The sequence below is a fragment of the Jatropha curcas genome, chromosome 10 (assembly GCF_041381405.1).
Source record: "Jatropha curcas cultivar XTBG-Jc1 chromosome 10, XTBG_Jcur_1.0, whole genome shotgun sequence".
Taxonomy (NCBI): Eukaryota; Viridiplantae; Streptophyta; class Magnoliopsida; order Malpighiales; family Euphorbiaceae; genus Jatropha; species Jatropha curcas.
In genome coordinates, this window is record NC_143160.1 from 12,238,069 (window position 1) to 12,259,174 (window position 21,106).

The 21,106-nt window shown below is 32.2% G+C and overlaps 3 protein-coding genes across 4 annotated transcripts; 2 read left to right on the forward strand and 1 right to left on the reverse strand.

The window, feature by feature from the left end:
- The first annotated feature begins 344 nt into the window (after window positions 1-344).
- On the forward strand, window positions 345-3,392 carry LOC105647215 (LEAF RUST 10 DISEASE-RESISTANCE LOCUS RECEPTOR-LIKE PROTEIN KINASE-like 1.1). 2 transcript variants are annotated; one of them, XR_005179025.2, is made up of 5 exons: window positions 345-1,166; window positions 1,246-1,269; window positions 1,378-1,632; window positions 1,738-2,809; window positions 2,955-3,392. XR_005179025.2 is itself a non-coding variant. In XM_020684543.3 (4 exons), exons 1-4 carry the CDS (start codon window positions 416-418, stop codon window positions 2,700-2,702), a joined length of 1,995 nt encoding a protein of 664 aa, XP_020540202.1. In that variant the 5' UTR covers window positions 345-415; the 3' UTR covers window positions 2,703-3,392. The 2 variants fall into 2 exon arrangements, 1 of the variants encoding a protein (XP_020540202.1); XM_020684543.3 differs by having other exon boundaries at window positions 1,738-3,392.
- A 9,322-nt stretch (window positions 3,393-12,714) lies between these two features.
- LOC105647202 (pentatricopeptide repeat-containing protein At1g31430) lies at window positions 12,715-17,270 on the forward strand. Its single transcript, XM_012233206.4, has 2 exons — window positions 12,715-14,828; window positions 15,139-17,270. Exon 1 carries the CDS (start codon window positions 13,123-13,125, stop codon window positions 14,797-14,799), a length of 1,677 nt encoding a protein of 558 aa, XP_012088596.1. The 5' UTR covers window positions 12,715-13,122; the 3' UTR covers window positions 14,800-14,828; window positions 15,139-17,270.
- LOC105647203 (uncharacterized) lies at window positions 15,091-16,824 on the reverse strand. Its single transcript, XM_012233208.4, has one exon. The coding sequence runs from the start codon at window positions 16,822-16,824 to the stop codon at window positions 15,292-15,294; it is 1,533 nt and encodes a 510-aa protein (XP_012088598.1). The 3' UTR covers window positions 15,091-15,291.
- Window positions 17,271-21,106: the final 3,836 nt, after the last annotated feature.

Consider the following 21,106-nt stretch of genomic DNA (forward strand, 5'->3'; position numbering starts at 1 on the left):
CTTCAAAGATTATGCTCATGGACACCTCTTTTTTTTTTTTTGGGAATGTTTACTCTGAATATAGATGGTTCCATAAGAAATAATGTTGCTTATGATGGTGATCTGATCAGCAATGGCTTGGGTATTTGGCTTCGTAGCTTTATTTCTATTTCTAGTCAAAGAAAAAAAAATAAAAGAAAGAAAAATAAACAAAAACAGAAATTTCTTTTGGAAAAATTCTAACATTAAAATTTCTTCCTTACCTTTACTGTCTATTTTCTGTTTTTTCTGCGAGTCTTCCGTGTCAAAGTTCCAAGTCAAGTCACGCGTTTAGCAGATAGAGTATTTGATATCTACTGTTGATTTGGTGAAGATGAAATAACAAACCTTGTCAAAGCTGGTTTTGTTCCTTCCTTGATTTTAATTGGGTTTTGGGATGATGGCCGCTCTTTCTTTCATCGTTCTCTTATTTGGAATCTTTCACTCTGTTTTTCCTTTTCCTGACGAAGGTTGCACTGCAATTTCCTGCGGACAACAGCGAGAACTTAATTTCCCTTTCACTAACAAAATAAGTCCTTATTGGTGCGGTCCATTTGTTGTTGATGGCTGCGAAAGAGAGATTCAGACGATTCAACTCTCAAGGGGATCAGGAAAATGGTATGAAATCAAGAACATCTCCCAAACCTATTTCATAAATTATATTTCAATCACTGACACAGAGCTGCAAGAAGATTTGAATTCCAGGAATTGCGAATCCTTCAACTGGAGTTTTCCCCATCTTCCTTTTGCTTCTTTTCCACTTATACCAAATCTAATAACCTTATATAAATGCGAACCCTCTGTATCTTCTCCAAATCCTGATTTTGATTTTAGTAATTATACAGAATGTTCCAACTTCACTATCTTCTACAGCAACAATGTTACTGCAAGTTCAAGGCCAAGTCGTCCTCATCCTATGCCTGAATGTTCAATTTTGCAGCTACCACTAAACACTGAAAATACTCACCATGATAACATATTCAAAATGTTAAGTGCTAACTTCTTTCTTCAGGCGAATATAGACCATGAATGTTATTGGTGTGTATTAGAAGGAGGCAACTGTGTGCACAACCATAATGGAGAATTCGAGTGTACTGGTTTTTCTGGACCAAACATTGATTCAGAGTCAGAAGCCAAAAAGAAAAAAGGTAAAAAGTTACAAATGTGTTGGGATTTTTCAGTTTTTGTTGTCTAATCTAACACAATAGTTTGCAATTTCTGTTTCAGGGTTGGGATTCAAGCTAGGACTAGGTATTATACTTCCTTGATCACATCTCAATTTCTTTTTTCTTCTGCATATATAGGTTTCTTTTCCAACAGAAATGTGTTTATTTGACACTAAAAAGTACTTTATTTTAGGTTTGGGATTCACTGCTATCCTGATAATGTTGGTGCTGATTTTTTTGTTCCGGCATCGTTATTATAGAAAAGATACTTCCTCAAACTTACTCCTTGCAAACTATTCTTCTCACCTGTCCTCAAAATCTGACTTGGAAAAGAGTAATCTCTACTTTGGTGTCTCCATCTTCACCTACACTGAACTCGAAGAAGCTACCAACAACTTTGCATCAGAAAATGAACTTGGAGATGGAGGTTTCGGAACTGTATACTATGGTAAGAAGACATTTCATGACCATATTTATTTAACCAAAAACAATGCATAGCAATTAATTGAATCAGCTACTAGAGTAATGTAATTCTTTGATAAATCTCAACCAGGAAAACTTGTGGATGGGCGTGAAGTTGCAGTCAAGCGCCTATATGAGAGAAAGAACAGAAGTGTTCAGCAATTCCAGAATGAAATAGAAATCTTGACACGGCTGCACCATAAAAATCTTGTATCCCTTTATGGGTGCACTTCACGCCACAGCCGCGAACTCGTACTTGTTTACGAATACATCTCTAATGGCACAGTCTCCGATCATCTCCATGGTGATCAAGCCAAATCTAGTCCTCTCAATTGGACTGTCCGAATGAGAATTGCCATCGAAACAGCAAGTGCATTGGTTTACCTTCATGCTTCTGATGTCATTCATCGAGATGTTAAGACCAACAACATTCTTCTTGACAACAATTTATGTGTCAAAGTTGCTGATTTTGGACTTTCCAGGTTGTTTCCCAATGATGTTACTCATGTTTCAACTGCTCCGCAAGGGACGCCAGGCTACGTTGATCCTGCATATCACCTCTGTTATCAGCTTACTAATAAAAGTGATGTTTATAGCTTCGGAGTTGTGTTGATTGAGTTACTATCATCAATGCCGGCTGTTGATATTAGTAGGCATCAACTGGAGATTAATCTGGCTAACTTGGCAATAACCAAGATTCAGCAAGGTGCATTCGATGAGTTGATTGACAAATCTTTTGGGTGTAATTCGAATGAAAAAGTTAAAAGAATGACTATTTTGGTAGCGGAGCTAGCATTTCGATGTTTGCAACTAGACAAGGAAATGAGACCTACAATGGATGAGGTTTTAGAGGAATTAAAGAGAATTCAAAGCATTGAAGAGGTAGTAAAAGATGATGATCATAAAACATTGAGGAATGTTCTGCCACCACCTTCACCACCAGCAGATTCTGATGATGAATCCCCGTTGAAGAATATTCTATTCTCTCCATCGCCAGATACTGTAACTGCTAAATGGACTAGTAGTTGTTCCACTAGACCTTGTATTAGTGGTTAAGCGTTTGTGTTTAGTTTAAAATGCGGAGATATCAAAACATTACAAATTACAGAAAATTTTAAAGAACTGGTTTGGCATATGGATGCGACCATAGATCAAGTAGTCAAGTTAGTTTTATTTACTTTTGCGTTTCCATCGTATATTTTTCTTGCAATTATCCACTATTTTTATATTTATTTTTACTTTGCTAAATTAAATTGATATTTATTATATATTTTTTATAACTCAAGACTTTTTTGTGTAAATCACCAGTATTCAGACCATTTTGCTAAAGACCGCCTAATTCGGCTCGGGGTTTAGATACAATTAAGACTCTTCACCCTTCCCGCAGGTATGTACAGTGGAAATCGAACTCGAGAACTCTTCTCACATGCCTAATATGTATTCCCAACAACCGGTATGTTATCACTCAAGACTTTTTAAAACTAATAATTATGATCTGTGTAAAATATTATTATTTAAATTATTGCTGTATTTGGGTCTAATCCATCTGATGTTCTTGCCAAGGCTTTCCAGGTTGACAAGTCTGTAATTAGACAACTTCAAGCTGAATTCTAGATAAAGAATCCACAAGAAGATCATCTCTTTGTTTATAATATTTATTATAAAATTGTTATAGTATTTTGTTTATGTTTACTTGTTTAAGGATTGTATGATTTAGTGAAGCAATGATAAAAGTTTTATAGTCTAGATTATTATCTCTCTCTTGTAGGAAATTAAATGGTAACTAGCAGAAGGATCACCTATTTAGTACTGCCTCATTCACTGTTTTTGCGTCTTAAAATTAGCTGAATTTTAAAATCTGAGGTCCAATCTGATAGAGATATACTATTAACTATGCATATGTAATAGTATAGCTATGAATGATTTTCTATTGACAATTATTTCGTTGTATTTAATTGGAAATTTGCATTAAATAAATGTTATTAGCATATGAACAATAATTGTGATTAGTACATTTTGTATGTATTTAATTGGACCAAGTAGAGAATGGATGTTTAGTATTGACTGTTAAACATATTCTCTAGGACATTAGAAATAATGTTTATTGTTCTTAATCTTGATTTATTTTAATATGAGCAAACATTGATTGTCTTATGCTTTGATTCATTAAAGGGTGAGTTTCATTATTGGAATAATATTCTCGGTGAATTGGGCAAAGATATTTTGTGTTTGTGAAATATTAATTAATGATAGAATCCATGTCTCGGTTTAGAGATTGATGATACACTTTAAGTAAGCTTATAAGGTTTCATAGTGTAAACCCTGCAGGTGGATATTGAATCCGACACATGAAATAAGTTGAGCGACAATCTTAAAGTTATATTGTGATTTAAATAAATTGTCAGTAAGTTATTTAAATGACAGCATCTGTAATCTTAACGTGGGGAACATTATTTTATTATGTTGTGGAATTGTAAAATAAATAAGGAGTTCAGTCATGAGTTTTTAGTGGAATAATTCATGATTAATTATAATAAGAATATGTTGGTCTACATAGGTTCTTATTATAATTAGTAGCCTGATTTATTTTATTCCTGCGGTCCCTGTAGTGCCCTAATTATTTGGAAAGTTAAGGGTGTATTAAATAATAGATAAATTATTTAGTTTTAAAATAATTGATATTATTTTAATTAAATAATTTTTTATTTAATTTATTTTATATTAAAAAATATCTTCCTATCGAAGAGAGTTTTTTTTTTAATATAAGATTGGAAAACCCTAAGAATAAAGAGACGCACGTTATTCTATTCTCTGCCACTCAGAGAGTTCCAAAGGAGAGAGATAGTTAGGGATTACTGCAGAAGATCGTGGGTGACTCCAAGATATCTGGAAAGAAGACCGGTGAGCGATTCTGCGCTTCAAGAGGTCAGTTTATTGATTTGTTCGATAATGTTTTTAGTTTGCCTCATATGGTTTCGATAAGGGTTGTTTCCGCTTTATACCCGCCCCCATCAATTGATATCAGAGCCATACGAAACTGTATGATGGTGGCTATTTTGTCATGTTTCAATCGTGTATCTATAATCTGTTTTGATTGTTTGATTGGTACATGGTTAATAGAGCTTCAAGAGTTTTTGAAGGACAGTAGCACAAAAGTACAGTAACTGATACAATCTTTTTTTTGAAACTGTGGTTTTTTAATGGGCATTAATATATAAAAAATATATATATATATATATATATATATATTGGGTTTTGTTTCGATGAAGAGGAGAGGGGCAAGAAAAGACAAAATTTGGTTTTTGTTTTGAAGATCAGTAGAGGGGCAAAGAAAAAAAAAAAAAAAAAAAAAGGGGCAGCGGCGTTAATGGAGGTTGAAGGGAAAAGGGGCGGCGGCTAGGGCTTCTTCGTGAAGAAGAAGCTGCTGCTTGCCAAAATTCCTGTCTGGTCCCTCCATTTTTTAAATTTTATATTTTGACCCCTGATCTTTAAGTTTTTATTTTTTTGACCCTGGATCTTCTGTTTATTATATTTTAACCCCTGGGCTTTAATTTTTTATATTTTGACCCAGAAAGTATCAGTTATTCCGTTTTGGCCCCCTGGAGTTATTTAAATTATAAATTGACCCTGATTGTTTCTGATTTTATTAAAATTGCCTAGACTATTTTCGGTTTTTGCAATTTTGGCCCAATATGTTTTATGCAAAATAGTCCAAACAAGTTCTGAAACTTGCGAAATGGCCCAGAATTTTTCTGTTTTTGCAAGATAAACCCAGAATGTTTTAATATTTTTGCATAAATAGACCAGAACACTAAATTTTTAACATTTTCAACCAAAAATGTTAATTTTATTTGCAAAATTGTCTTAAAAATATATTATTTTGCAATTTTGATTATAATTAATTTATTTTAATTATATGAATTAATTTGTGAGTGGTTTTTTATTACTTTCTAGTTGTAATTATTTGCATTTCTTCCCCATCGGAAGATGTCATGTTTTAATATAATTACTGAACTAGTCTAATTTGTCTGTATTGATTTAACTCTCTATCTGAGTAAATTAATTAGTGACATGAATCAGATGTAATATTTTCTCACACATTAATGTTAATTTAAGAGGCATGTTATCTCCCATCGAGTAGTATGTGCCGGTCTTATCTAATTATAATATGCAAAACATGTGATTGGTTGAATTCTCCCATCGAGGTTGCTATTCATGAATGTTGTGAATGTGTATTTTTTTTTCTTTTGAATTGTGATATCAATGTTGTATGTTTGCAATTTTGATTTATTCAATGTTTATTATTGATATGCTAATTTTGTTTAATGCATGATATAGAAATGGCATCATTCAGTCCCCTTGCAAACATCTTAACCCAAAACAAACTTGAGGGTCCAAACTATGTTGACTGGAAGAGGAATTTGGACATTTTGCTTACTGCTGAGGAGTATAAGTTTGTGCTTACTGAAGTTTGTCCTGAAAAACCCGGTGAGGGTGCCTCTGAGGAGGTCACCAGAGCTTACCAGAAATGGGTTAAAGCTGATGAGATGGCGCGATGTTACATTTTGGCTTCTGTGTCAAATGTTTTGCAACATCAGCATCAGAAGATGGACACAGCTTTTGACATGCTCGAAAATCTCAAGGAGATGTTTGGAGATCAAACTAGTGCAGCAAGGCAAAATGCACTGAGGGAGATTCTTACTTCCAAAATGGAGGAGGGAACTCCAGTTAGAACTCATGTCTTGAAGATGATGAGTCTTCTGTATGACATGGAGGTTCTTGGTGCTAAGGTTGACAATGCTACACAGATAGAAATGATCTTGAACACTTTGCCAACCAGTTTTCAGCAGTTTCGTTTGAACTATAACATGAATAAGATGGATTTCACTCTGTCTAAGTTGCTGAATGAGCTGGTGGCTGCTGAGACTATCATTAAGCAAGGAGCTGCACCTGTTGTGCTTAATGTTGAGCGAGGTTCTTCTTCTGTCCAGAACAAGGGTAAGAAGAAGAAAAATGCTCACAAGGCTAAGCCTAAAACGAGTGGTGCATCTACTAGTGCAAGTGTTGCTGTGAAAAAGCCTAAGGGTAAGTGTTTTCACTGCAAGCAACCTGGGCACTGGAAGTCACAATGTCCAATATGGTTAGCCAAGAAGAAGCAAGGTATGTCTCTGTTTTATATGCTGATAGTTGAAACTTGTTTAGCGGTGTTGACTACACTCCAATGGTGTGTAGATTCTGGAGCCACTAATCATGTCTGCAATTCATTGCAGGGGTTTCAGGTAACTCGTCAGCTAAATAAAGGAGATGTAAGCATTTTTCTGGGAGATGGCACAGAAGTTGCAGTTCTAGCTATAGGAAATGTTTCTTTGAATTTTGAGAATAATAGAACTTTGTTTTTGAAGGATGTTTTAAATGTACCTTCAATTAGAAGGAATTTAATTTCAGTTTCTAGTTTGAGCAAGAATGGATATTTGGTTTGTTTTAATGAATTTTATGATGATTCTGTCGTTATTAAATTTAGAAAACAAATGATATGTTCTAGCTCAATGATTGATGATCTTTTTATTCTCAAAGTTTCACCTGAACTGCAAATTCCTAATTCTGAAGTTAATAACTTTGATGTCATTGTTCCATTGAAAAGAAAACGTCCTATTGAATTTAGTCATACCTATTTGTGGCATTTAAGGCTTGGTCATATTAATTTAGATAGGATTTTTAGGTTGGTCAAGGATGGACCATTGAGTTCATTGAAAGTGGAGGCACTACCAACCTGTGAATCTTGTTTAGAAGGTAAAATGACTAAGAGGCCTTTTCCTATAAAGGGTAATAGAACTAATGATGTACTTGAATTAATTCATTCTAATTTGTGTGGTCCAATGAGTGTCCAAGCTAGGGGTGGTTTTGAGTATTTTGTGACTTTCACATATGATTACTCAAGATATGGATACATTTACCTGTTGCGCCGTAAGTCTAAATGCTTTGAGAAATTCAAAGAGTTCAAGGCAGAAACGGAGAAACGACATGGAAAATATATCAAGTCGTTACGGTCTGACCGTGGTGGCGAATACCTCTCTAGGGAATTCATTACTTATTTATCAGAACAAGGAATTACTTCACAGTTGTCTGCACCTGGTATGCCACAACAGAATGGTGTAGCAGAAAGAAGAAATAGGACGCTTATGGAAATGGTTAGATCAATGATGAGTTATTCAGATTTGCCCATTTCATTTTGGGGGTATGCCATAGAAACGGCAGCATATATTCTGAATTTGGTTCCATCTAAGTCAGTACCTAAAACTCCTACAGAACTGTGGACTGGGCGAAAGCCAAGTCTAAGACATGTTCGGATGTGGGGTTGTCCAGCCCATGTGCTGAAAGGGAAAGCAGATAAGTTAGAATCAAAAACAGACTTATGCTTCTTTATTGGATATCCTAGAGGAACGAAAGGTGGTTTATTTTATAGTTCTCAAGATAAAACGGTCATTGTTAGCACCAATGCACATTATCTTGAGGAAGACTATATTAAAAACCATATTCCCAAAAGTCGATTAGCCTTGTATGAATTGAGAGGAGAAAATATACCAACTAGAACCTTTCCATTAGAACAACAACCTAAACCATCAATGGTTGGAGCTGACATTCCATTGCCTAGTCGTAGTGGAAGAAATGTTAGTCGACCAGTAAATCAACATCAGCCTGAATATTCAGTACCTAACATTTCACTACCACCTGAAAGTAGTGGGAGTTATGTAGAAACTGAAGTGGCAGCTGTTGATCCAAATATACAGCAGCACAATGTTGGGGCTTCTAACATTTCATTGCCTCCTGGTGATGACAGACATGTTGAAGTTCCAGAACATGATCAAGATGTAGTCTCACCAGTCATGGACTTGCCGGCTTTACAGCCACAGCAAGATGAAGGTGTGATTGCAGAACCTGTAGTACTTCGTCGTAGTGGGAGAATTAGACGACCACCGGTTCGATATACACTTTTGGGAGAAGCTTTTGATAGAATCCCTGAAGAAGTGAATATTGAACCTGTCTGTTACGATGAAGCACTACAAGATAAAGATGCTGATAAGTGGCTTGTAGCTATGAAATCTGAGATGGAGTCCATGTACTCTAATCAAGTCTGGGAACTTGTAGAACCACCTGAAGGGGTTAAACCCATCGGATGCAAGTGGATCTATAAGAAAAAGAGGGGTATAGACAGTAAAGTGCAAACTTATAAGGCAAGGCTTGTTGCGAAAGGGTTTACTCAGAAAGAAGGGATCGATTATGAGGAAACTTTTTCGCCGGTAGCCATGCTAAAGTCTATTAGAACTCTTCTATCCATTGTAGCTCATTATGATTATGAGATTTGGCAAATGGATGTCAAGACAGCTTTCCTAAATGGAAGTCTTGATGAATGCATCTATATGAAGCAACCAGAGGGTTTCATAAACAATGGACAAGAAAATTTGCTTTGCAAATTGAATAGGTCCATTTATGGGCTTAAACAAGCATCTAGGTCATGGAATACTTGTTTTGACCAGGCGATTAAAAGTTTTAGCTTTGATCAGTGTCATGATGAGTCTTGTGTGTATAAGAAATGGAATGGTAGTAAGGTTATCTTTCTGGTACTATATGTGGATGATATTCTGCTTATAGGGAATTGAGTAGGTATGTTGAATTCTGTCAAATATTGGTTATCCCAACGTTTTGATATGAAGGATTCTGGAGAGGCTGCTCATATTCTTGGGATTAAGCTTATGCGAGATCGCAAGAAAAGGATGATTGGCTTATCTCAAGCACTTTATATTGATACCATTCTTGCTCGTTTCAGCATGCAGGATTCCAAGAAGGGTTTTCTTCCCTTCAGACATGGAATCACTCTATCTAAGGACCAATGTCCTAAGACACCTGAGGAGATAGAGAACATGAAGGCAGTTCCATATGCTTCTGCAGTTGGAAGCCTTATGTATGCAATGTTGTGTACCAGACCTGATATCTGTTTTGCTATTGGCATGGTTAGCAGATTTCAATCTAATCCTGGGCGAGAACACTGGACTGCAGTCAAGCATATAATCAAGTACTTGAAAAGGACTAGGGATTATATGTTAGTTTATCAATCTGACGATCTTGTACCCATTGGGTATACAGATTCGGATTTTCAGACTGATAAGGACTCTCGGAAGTCAACCTCTGGTAATGTTTTTGTCTTGGGAGGTGGAGCCATAAGTTGGAGGAGTATTAAGCAAACTTGTGTTGCTGACTCCACCATGGAAGCTGAATATGTGGCAGCTTCTGAAGCTGCAAAGGAAGCTGTATGGCTTAGGAACTTCCTTATGGATCTAGGCGTAGTTTCTTCAGTGCAATTGCCTATTACACTTTATTGTGATAATAGTGGGGCAGTTGCAAACTCGAAGGAGCCACGGAGCCACAAAAGGGCAAAACACATTGAGAGGAAGTATCATTTGATACGAGACATAGTTCAAAGGGGAGATGTGGTAGTGACAAAGATTGCATCGAAAAACAACCTGGCAGATCCTTTTACAAAAAGCTTACCAGCAAAGACTTTTGACAGTCATGTAGAAGGAATGGGAGTTAAAGTTATAGATGCATGGTTATGAGTCTAAGTGGGAGATTGATAGAGATATACTATTAACCATGCATATGTAATAGTATAGCTATGAATGATTTTCTATTGACAATTATTTCTTTGTATTTAATTGGAAATTTGCATTAAATAAATGTTATTAGCATATGAACAATAATTGTGATTAGTACATTTTGTATGTATTTAATTGGACCAAGTAGAAAATGGATGTTTAGTATTGACTGTTAAACATATTCTCTAGGACATTAGAAATAATGTTTATTGTTCTTAATCTTGATTTATTTTAATATGAGCAAACATTGATTGTCTTGTGCTTTGATTCATTAAAGGGTGAGTTTCATTATTGGAATAATATTCTCGGTGAATTGGGCAAAGATATTTTGTGTTTGTGAAATATTAATTAATGATAGAATCCATGTCTCGGTTTAGAGATTGATGATGCACTTTAAGTAAGCTTATAAGGTTTCATAGTGTAAACCCTACAGGTGGATATTGAATCCGACACATGAAATAAGTTGAGCGACAATCTTAAAGTTATATTGTGATTTAAATAAATTGTCAGTAAGTTATTTAAATGACAGGATCTGTAATCTTAACGTGGGGAACATTATTTTATTATGTTGTGGAATTGTAAAATAAATAAGGAGTTCAGTCATGAGTTTTTAGTGGAATAATTCATGATTAATTATAATAAGAATATGTTGGTCTACATAGGTTCTTATTATAATTAGTAGCCTGATTTATTTTATTCCTGCGGTCCCTGTAGTGCCCTAATTATTTGGAAAGTTAAGGGTGTATTAAATAATAGATAAATTATTTAGTTTTAAAATAATTGATATTATTTTAATTAAATAATTTTTTATTTAATTTATTTTATATTAAAAAATATCTTCCTATCGAAGAGAGTTTTTTTTTTAATATAAGATTGGAAAACCCTAAGAATAAAGAGATGCACGTTATTCTATTCTCTGCCACTCAGAGAGTTCCAAAGGAGAGAGATAGTTAGGGATTACTGCAGAAGATCGTGGGTGACTCCAAGATATCTGGAAAGAAGACCGGTGAGCGATTCTGCGCTTCAAGAGATCAGTTTATTGATTTGTTCGATAATGTTTTTAGTTTACCTCATATGGTTTCGATAAGGATTGTTTCCGCTTTATACCCGCTCCCATCACAATCTTTCTTTTTTTTTTTTTTCTTTCTTGTTTATTGTTTGAATAGATGGATTATACCGCTTATTTCTCCTTTAATTCAATCAATCCATTTCGGGTATTGATTTTCACGTAGTCCACTTTTACATTCTCTTAGGCTATGTTCGGCAACAATATTTGAGGAAGAATTTAGTGTTTTAACTGTGTTGAAAATTTATTTTTATAAATTATATCGTTCGATAAAATATTAGTATATAAAATAGCTGTTAGTAGATAAAATATCATTTATTAAAACGTTAATGCATCGAACGTGTATAGTGTTTTTATTTTTTGATTAAAATTTTTTAACAATTATGTCCTTAATTAACTTATATCATCCTTATATTTATCATTAACTAGTCTTTTTTTATAATGTGCCTTGCACGTTAACTATGCTCGTTATATATTTGTACTTTTTTAATTTTTTTTTATCTATATAATATTAAAGTATAAGTTTTTATTTAGATTAAAAGAAATACAATTACTTAATTTGGATTGGATTTTGTCATACAATCTACTTGTATACTACTTCTTATCTCTTAATTTTATTTTATTCATTTTAAATTCAACGACTAATCAAATAACTATTTTTACCGAATATTTTTAATCTAAACAGTTATATAAACTACTAACAACTAATATTTAACCGCTAACGGCTATTAAAACAGCTAACAGCTCATAAAACCGCTAACAGCTACTAAAAGAGCTAGTATTGCCGAATAAGCCGTTAACTAAAATTATAACTTTAATTTGCTTCTAAGGTGCGGTTGCAAAATATCGGCAAGTTTAAGGTGTTTTGATTCACTTTTAGGCTGTAATTACACCCTCAAAATAAATAATTGCAACTAATTTAATAAGTTTAAAGTGCTGCGAATACATAAATCAATTTATGATAAATTTATAACTACTTAAAAAGTTTCAGGTAAAATTGATAATTAGACCTATGATAAAAACATATATTAAGTAATATCATTCCTAATTTTTATTTTTACCAATTGCTTCGAAGGCCAATTCTACGAAATAGGAAAATTAAAATCACAAAAATCGAATACACAACACACATTTGGGAGAAAAGAAATAAGATGGACTCACAAATCTAACGGCTAACTAGATGTGATGTCCATGGATCTTAATATGTACTGCAAAAGGCTACAAATTTCTGATATTTATTATGTGTATCCGATTGTAGTAATTCTTAGTTCTTTATCTCTTATAATCAGTCTTCAGACCAATTGATAAAAACACCAAAAAAAAAAAAAAAAAAAAAAAAAAAAAAAAAAAAGATTGTCGCTGGAGTCCTCGGACATTTGAAGGTGTGTGTAATGGCGTTCCTAATTTAAGAACTATTTAGAGTTACTGAGAAAAAAAAAATGATATTATTTTCAAAAACTTCAATTGATTATTTGAGCCAGGAAAAAAAAAATCAAAATTTCAAGAATCCCAGTCAAATAAATTTCTTTTAAAAACAAGTTACGAGTTAATAGAATTTGTGTAAAGAATTGGGAGTTAAAAGATAAAACAAAGAAAAATCATAAAAATCTTAAGTTTGGCAATGGTGACTTTCAGAAAATGGGACACACACTTCCTCTACAGTGTAATGTTGGGCAAGCGATAATGGTTCCTTTACCTTTCCACTTCCATGCATTTCACAATTCTCCAACAACCACCACCAAAATCATAAAATTAGGTGATGTACAGTAAGCACTTGCTCAAAATTCTTCTTTTCCTCAAACAAAAATCCAATAATTTCAAATTCAATGATCAAATTCTTGCCCAAACCATCACCACTGGTCTCTCTCTCACCCATCCCACCCCCACATGCAATTGTCTTATCAGAGCTTACTCTCAAAGCCCCACACCCATTAAAGCCGTTCTTGCGTACAACTACTTCATCAAAATTGGCTCAAACTCAAACTTCGCTGATAATTACACCTACCCTGCTCTTCTCAAAGCTTGTTGCCGTCTATCTTCGATTCCTAATGGTAAACAATTGCATGCCCATGTAATAAAGACAGGCCTAGATTGTGACATTTATGTGGCCAATTCTCTTCTTCATTTTTACGGGTTTCTTGCACAATTTACTGATGCTCGCTTCCTGTTTGATAAAATGTCTAAAAGAGACATAGCTAGCTGGAATACGATCATGGGTGCTTATACTACAAGTTCAAATTCAATAATTGAAATTATGGCTTTTTTTAAGAGGCTGATGTGTGAAAATGTTAGAGCTGATAATATAACTTTGGTGATTCTATTGTCAGCTTGTGTACAAGAGCCTAAATTAGAGTTTGGAAGAGTTGTTCATGATTTTGTTATAAAGATGGGTTTTGGATCCATATTGAATGTAAATAATGCGCTATTGAATATGTATACTAAGTACAAAGAAATGGATTCAGCATTAAAGGTGTTTGATGAATTGGATCATTGGAAAGATGTTGTTTCTTATACTATTTTGATCAATGGCTATGTTGAGATAGGTTTGATAGATTTGGGTATCAAAATCTTTCATCAGATCATTGACAAGGATGTTGGCTTGTGGAATTTGATGATTCATGCTTATGTCAAGGCGAAACGACCAACGAATGCATTGGAACTTTTCAAAAAAATGGGAAATGAAGGAGTAATGCCTGATCAAAATACAATGGTTAGCTTGCTTGCAGCTTGTGCTAGCTTATTAGACTTGCAATATGGTAGGCTACTGCATATGTTTATTAATAGCAATAATGTAAAACAAGATGTCTATGTGAAAACAGCTTTAATTGATATGTATTCCAAGTGTGGGAGTGTAGAGGAGGCATTGGTTATTTTCTATAAAATGGAATATAGAGATGTTTTTACTTGGACTGCAATGATAGAAGGGCTTGCAAATAATGGTTATGGAAATGAAGCTATGAAATTTTTTATGCGAATGGAAGAAGAAGGAATCCAGCCAAATGAAGCAACATTTGTCTCTGTTTTAACCGGTTGCAGCCATTCGGGATTTGTTAATGAAGGTTCTCAATTGTTTAAAAAGATGGTTGAGGTTTATTCGTTACAACCAAAGAATGAACACTTTGGTTGTTTAATTGATCTATTGAGCAGGGCAGGGTTATTATATCAGGCAGAAGAATTTGTTAAGTTGTTGCTTCCTGAGGAAAGATTCACAGCTTATAAAATTTTGCTAAGTGCTTGCATTAAGTACTCTGAATTTGAGGTTGGAGAGAAGGTTGCATATGAAATGGTTAAGTTGAAGTCTCATAGCCATGAAACTCATGTTTTGTTATCTAACTTTCATGCTGTGGCCGGTCAATGGGAGCGAGTCGCAAAGACAAGGAGAATGATGAAAGAGTTAAAAACAAGAAAGAATCCTGGCTTCAGTTCCGTGAGCTAAAGTCGTGATCTAATACAAATATCGATCAGGTGAAGATTAAAAATTAAAAGGTTCTATCATGAGAAATGAACTGATGAAAAATTGTTGATGAACAAGTTGTTTTATGTAAAGATTTCGCATATTTTGGTTTCAAGAGGCCTGCGTATGTAACTGCAATAGAACAGAGCAATTACAGAGACAGGTCTTGAAACCAAATATAGCTAACAACAGCATTTGAATTCTGCAGTTGTATTCAAACCAAAAACTAAAGTTACAGCAACAACATGATCGATATTCAAATTCTGAGTAATGTAGTGTTAATAATATCTGTGAATTTTTGTTTATAAATTTACATTTCAGGTTACAACAGTTCGAGTGGGAAATCCAACAATGAAGGTTGAATATTCCTTACAATTATGACTCGAAGAACACACTCCCCACCAGCTGCAAAACATGGACAACAACATCACGCAGAAAAAAGATCTCCAGAAACGCCCTGCCAAGAGAAAAATCCTAACTTGACATTGATGGAGTCTCATTTATACATTTCCTTCTTCTCCACACCAATTTTAGCATCGAACAGGATGCAACTGTAATCACAAGCGCTAGCATTCGACCCCCCAAAAGTCCAGCAAGAACAATGAGAAACAGAATCAAATAACCTGATTTTCCACCTCTTTCAATATCCACTCTTTCTTCAACTACAATCATTTCTGACTTAGTCTGCAATCCAATACTAGATGTGGAAATTCTATGTTCAAATGCTTCGTTTTCTTCCATCCTACACATTCCTCTATCAAATTCATCATTTCTGAATTCTTGTTTCCCTTCTGTCACACAATTTTCAATTTCGTCTTGTTTTTCTTCTTCTAACAACTTCAATAATGTGCTTCTCGCTCTCCCCTCCGAATCTAGTCTACTAAGACTATTTCGACGACTTCTATCATCTCCTCCTCCGCAACCACTGGATGTTTCACTGCCCAAATCATTTTCCCTTTCTTTCCCCTTCCTTCCTTTCTTTAAGGTCCTCAATCTCTTTGGCATTAATCTCTGAAGGATTTTTCTTTTCATTTTAAAGCTTTGGCTATTCCCTTCATCCGCTTCCACAACTCCCCATTTTCTATCACTATTCACTGACTCTAAAATTTTTTGATTTTCCTCTTTCCTCTCTGATACACTTCTTCTTGTTTGAATTACATTTTTCCGTTCAAGATCCTGATCAAAGTATTCACGACTCTTATCGAAATCAAAACTATCGAACACAATTCGTTCAACTTCATTCTTCTCCTTCATCACCACCATCTCTTCCTTTCTAGATAAGGCAAAACCCCTTTGGATTAAACCTTGCAAAGCCAGTTTCGCAGACCAAAATTGTTTCAATAACCAACAGAAGAAATTTTCCCCCTTCAGTGCAGACCAAGATGGTTTTTCCAATGAGCAACACAGGAAACGTTTCGTAATACATTCAAGAAAAATTAGAAGAAAAGCCGACATTGTTATCCCAACTGCTAATCTTTTCGTGCTCATAGATAAAATCACAACAGGAAAAATCTTCAAAATTGCTATTAATGCTCGTTTATCTTTTCTATTAGACTCGATATTATTCTCCAAACCACCGCCGGTGGCGCCGCCGCACTCTTTAATACCTTTGTTAGAATCGCGATTTATTTCTTCATCCACCACAGTTTCTTCTCCACTTTTCTCGACATTTTTCTGGTGAACGGAAAAATTCTCCGGCCATTCAAACTCGCTGTCATCGATAAAAATCGATTCGGCCGGAGGCAAATCTCGAGAGTTTGATACGGGTATCGAATCGGAAATTAAAAACTCCCCTTCAACCACCGCCCTTTCCTGCTGTTGCTGTTGTTGTATCTTCTTTTTCTTACTGGGTTTTTTTAATCTGTCACGGTTTTTGACAAATAGATCAACAAGAGAAGTAGGGAAACCGGTTTCCACCACCAGCGATTTACCGGATTTTGGTTGCTGGAGATCAGCGACAAGACGAGAAATTCTTGAAACCTTTGCCTTCTTCCACGGCAGAGGCATGGTTGATTATTATTGATTTCGCAATTCAACAAGATGAGTCCTTTTCTTTTTTTTTTTTTTCTTTTTTTTTTTTTTTTTTTTTTTTGCTTTCCTTTTTTCAAAGAAGTGAAGTTGAAAAAGAAAGATTATATGAGTTTGAGTTTGGAAGGAGGATAAAAAGGAAAGAAAGAGCAGGAAAAAGCAAAGAAAATGACGGTGAAGAGCGTTATCAAGCTGGTGGGGGTGGTTGCGACCTGAAGCGGCGAAGAAACGGAGAAAGAAATTGGAAGCTTTTGCGTTTTTTCTTGATCTGTTTAAAAAAGAATATTGATGGTTTTTTTTTATTCATTTAATTTTGGATTTTTAAAGGAGGGAAATTCGTGGGTGAATGTGTTTGACTGTTTGTTTTTTTTTTTATGGTGGTGTGGGTGAAAAATAAAATTACAGCTGGAAAATTTACTGTTGTTTATTTTATTTACGCTAATTTTGGTTTTGTTTTATACTCTATCTTTAGAGAATCAAATTTGTTTTCTATAATTATAATTGAAGAGTCAAATTTTTACTTGAAATTTCATCACCTATTAGAAATGAGTCATTAGATAAGCCCAAAAGAGTAATTTAGTTAAATTAAAATTTTTTATTATAATTTAAATGATTTAATTAGTTCTCTAATTACCATACAAAAATGTTAATGGCAGATTAAATGAATAGAAATAATAACATTTGATAATTACGAAAAAGATTATAATTTTTTATTGATTTGTAAAATGGAAGAGATAAATTATTTCATATATCCACATTTATAAAACCATTGAGCTCAGTACACATTCATATGAGGAAATAATAAATTTGAAGTATCACAATCTTGTCTTTAAAAAGAAAAAAGAATTCTGCTAAAAGAAATAAATGTTGCATGGTATGTTATATTCATATTGATAAACTGCATTTATTATCAGGGATTTAATTACAATAAAATAAGGATCTAATTGTAATTTATTAATGATTTGTCAGCAATTTTCTACTTAGACGGTGACTCCCGATTCCACTTTAATAGTAACAAATGAACATTTTACCGTTTTGTATTGAGAATTTCAAGACTATATTTTTTTTTCAATTTTATCCATATATATTAGGTACAATTTTATAACAAAATTAAATGGAAAGCTTTTAATTTTAAGGGCAATTTAGATATTCTATTATATATTTTAAAAAAATCAATATGTTCCAATCATTTTTTTAATCATTGTGAGAAGATAAAAAAAATGGAACAGAAATAGTATAAAATAAGGAGCTAATTGTTTAGTATTTTCCACCCGGTAATTAATGCCCGGCTTTATTCTTAGCTATAAAACTCTCTTTTATTCTCTTTGGAAGAACACTTAATATATTCTTTTTTAAATCATTTTTTATTATAAAAACATTTGTTTTTTTATATATATTATGGTATGATTTGGTGCAATTTTTTTATATTCCTTTTATCATATCTATCTACTTAATCTAGTTTAAAGACAAATAGTTGGTACGAAGATTATCATGAAATGCATAATTAAAAAAAGGAAATACTTTTTTTATGGAAAAGGAGAACAAAATAATTTAATTTTTGTTAGTATCATTAGAGATTTTTTTTTTTTTTTGGATATTTGAAATCTAAATTTTAGGTATTAAACTTTTCTTTTTCTTATTGAATCTTACCTAAACCAAACTCCATTGTTATTTTAAGAGAAAAAAGAAAGTGGGAAGTGGGAAAAGGGGATGCTTAGTGCCTAATCAAGCATTATATTTGAGCAAAAAAAATAAAATGATTCACTAATTAAGCAATAAGCATGAATACCATGTGTCAAATAGTATATATAGGCACTAACTAGGGGTGTGCATTAGGGCGGGGATGCAATGTACTGCAAAATCAAACAACCGAAGTTTTGTATTTTTTATAATCGAAGTCTATTTAGTAATATTAATTGTTAAATTTTGTAATAATTATTGATTGTTCTATTAGCTGTTAGCTGTTTATATAACGGTTTAAATTAAAAATATTTTATTTAATTAGCTGTTTGATTTAAAAGGACAAAAAAATGAAAATGACATTAATTGTTTAATCAGCTAATTTGGAGAAAAAAAAAATAATGAGTAAGCTTGTCAAAAAAATTTTAATTAAAAGTTAAACGCTAAACGTTAAAAGTTAGCCTCTTTATTCTACTTTAATAGAACATTTAATCTTTTTACAAGAATTAAGAAAATAATTAGCAACACATTGATTTTCTAAAAATATATTGTAAAATATCTAAATTGCCCTTCTTAAAATTAAAAGCTCTCCATTAAATTTTGCCACAAAACACCTAATAAATAAGAGTAGTATACTAAATTAAAAAAAAAATTGATGGCTGTTGTTTGAGAAAGAAATAGCCACTTAATTGGTTGAGTTGGAATTGACAATTAATAATTAATACAGTTAAATGTCAATTTTTTATTTATGTAGCACCCAAATATACACTTCCTCCGTTCTCCGTTCAAAAAAGATAATCCACTTTCTATTTTTACACAGATTAAGAAATATGGTTAACGGATAATTTTATTCATCTAACATTCTTATTATGCACATTTTAAATAATATCTGAGTAATTATTATATTGAAAAAATAACTAAGAATTAATGGGAGTTATTGAAAATAAGATAAAATTTAATAAGGATATAATAGATAATTTAAGGATTAACTATAATGTAAAAAATGAAAATGGACTATATTTTAAGACAAACCAAAAAAAAGATGAATTATCTTTTTGAGACAAAAGAAATAATAGAGAAAATAACTATTAATGGAAAGATACCGACCTTATTCAGGAATATTAATTATTATTGTAATAGCCGTTAGTTATTTTATTTATTATTATTTACAAGTGACTCTGTAGACCCGGTATATGCCTATTAGCTTTAAAAAATATAGGAAAAATTAAACATTAATGAATACACATGTTAAAAGGGAGATTGCAAAAGACGTGTTACTATGAGAGTGAGAGTGGTGGGGGCCATATGAGTAAAATTATTTATTTATAGAAAAGAATCGAAGAAGGAAATGTGAAGTAGAAGTTAAAAGGAGCATTGAAAGGAGAAGCAGCACATGGTACTCATGATCCTTGACTCGGTCTTGGTCTTTTTCTTTGCTTTGGAGAACGCGTGGCATACTCGCATGCAACTTTTTATTATACTTGTTCTTTTTTATTATTACTATTAATTATTGTTGGTTTCACAAGAAATTATGGTACTTTAAAATATAACTATAACTATATATAAAAGTGAAATAGGTTGAAAATGTTGGGATTATTAAATTTATGTATTGATAAAAATAGTTTTAATTGATGATATTAATTTTTTATTTAAATTTAAATTATATTGGATAAAATAAAATTTATATTATATATTATATAAGATATATTTTAGATATGGTAAGAATATAATATTTTTAAAGATTTTAATATTATTTGTTAGAAATGAAGATAATTTAATTTTGATTGGTCTATTAATTTTTTATTTAAATTTAAATTATTAAATGGTGATAAATTAAGAAATTATATTATATACTAAATCTAAATTTTATTTGATAAAATAAAAAATTAATCATATATTATAAAAGTTATATAAAAAATATAGTAAGAATATGTTATATGTAAAAATTTAATTTTATTGGCTAAAAAGATAAAATTATTTTAATTTTAATTAATTAGATTATACTATATAAGGTACATATTAAATATGGTAAGAATATAACCTGTTTAATTATTATTTTTAATAAATTTTTTATTTAATTGATTATAATTATTTCTAACAAGTAATTTAGTTTAAAAAAATAAATATAATTATTTATTAAAAAATATTGTTATAAGACTTATTATTTAATATAAAATAAAAAATATTCATATATATATATATATAAAACATATAATTATGATATAACACGTTGTATAAGTAAACAATATAATACATTAAAAGATTTTTTTTTTAAATAAGTTTTAATGTGACTTAATCATTGTGTCTTTTCCTTAACTTACATGTTTAAAAAGTTTAAAGCTTCATCCCTCCAATAGGAATAGCTTTCAGGGTTAAAATGAGTTTATTTTCATTTTCATATTTGAAAAACATTACTTATTAGTATATGCATATAAAGTTATAGATTTTTCATCCAGTTAACAATATGTACTTCCAATGTATTCCATGATCAATAAAAATAAAAATTAAAAAAAATCTAATTTTTATATTTTTACAACAAATACAAAATGAAAAATCAATCGTTTTGAAATAAAAATATACT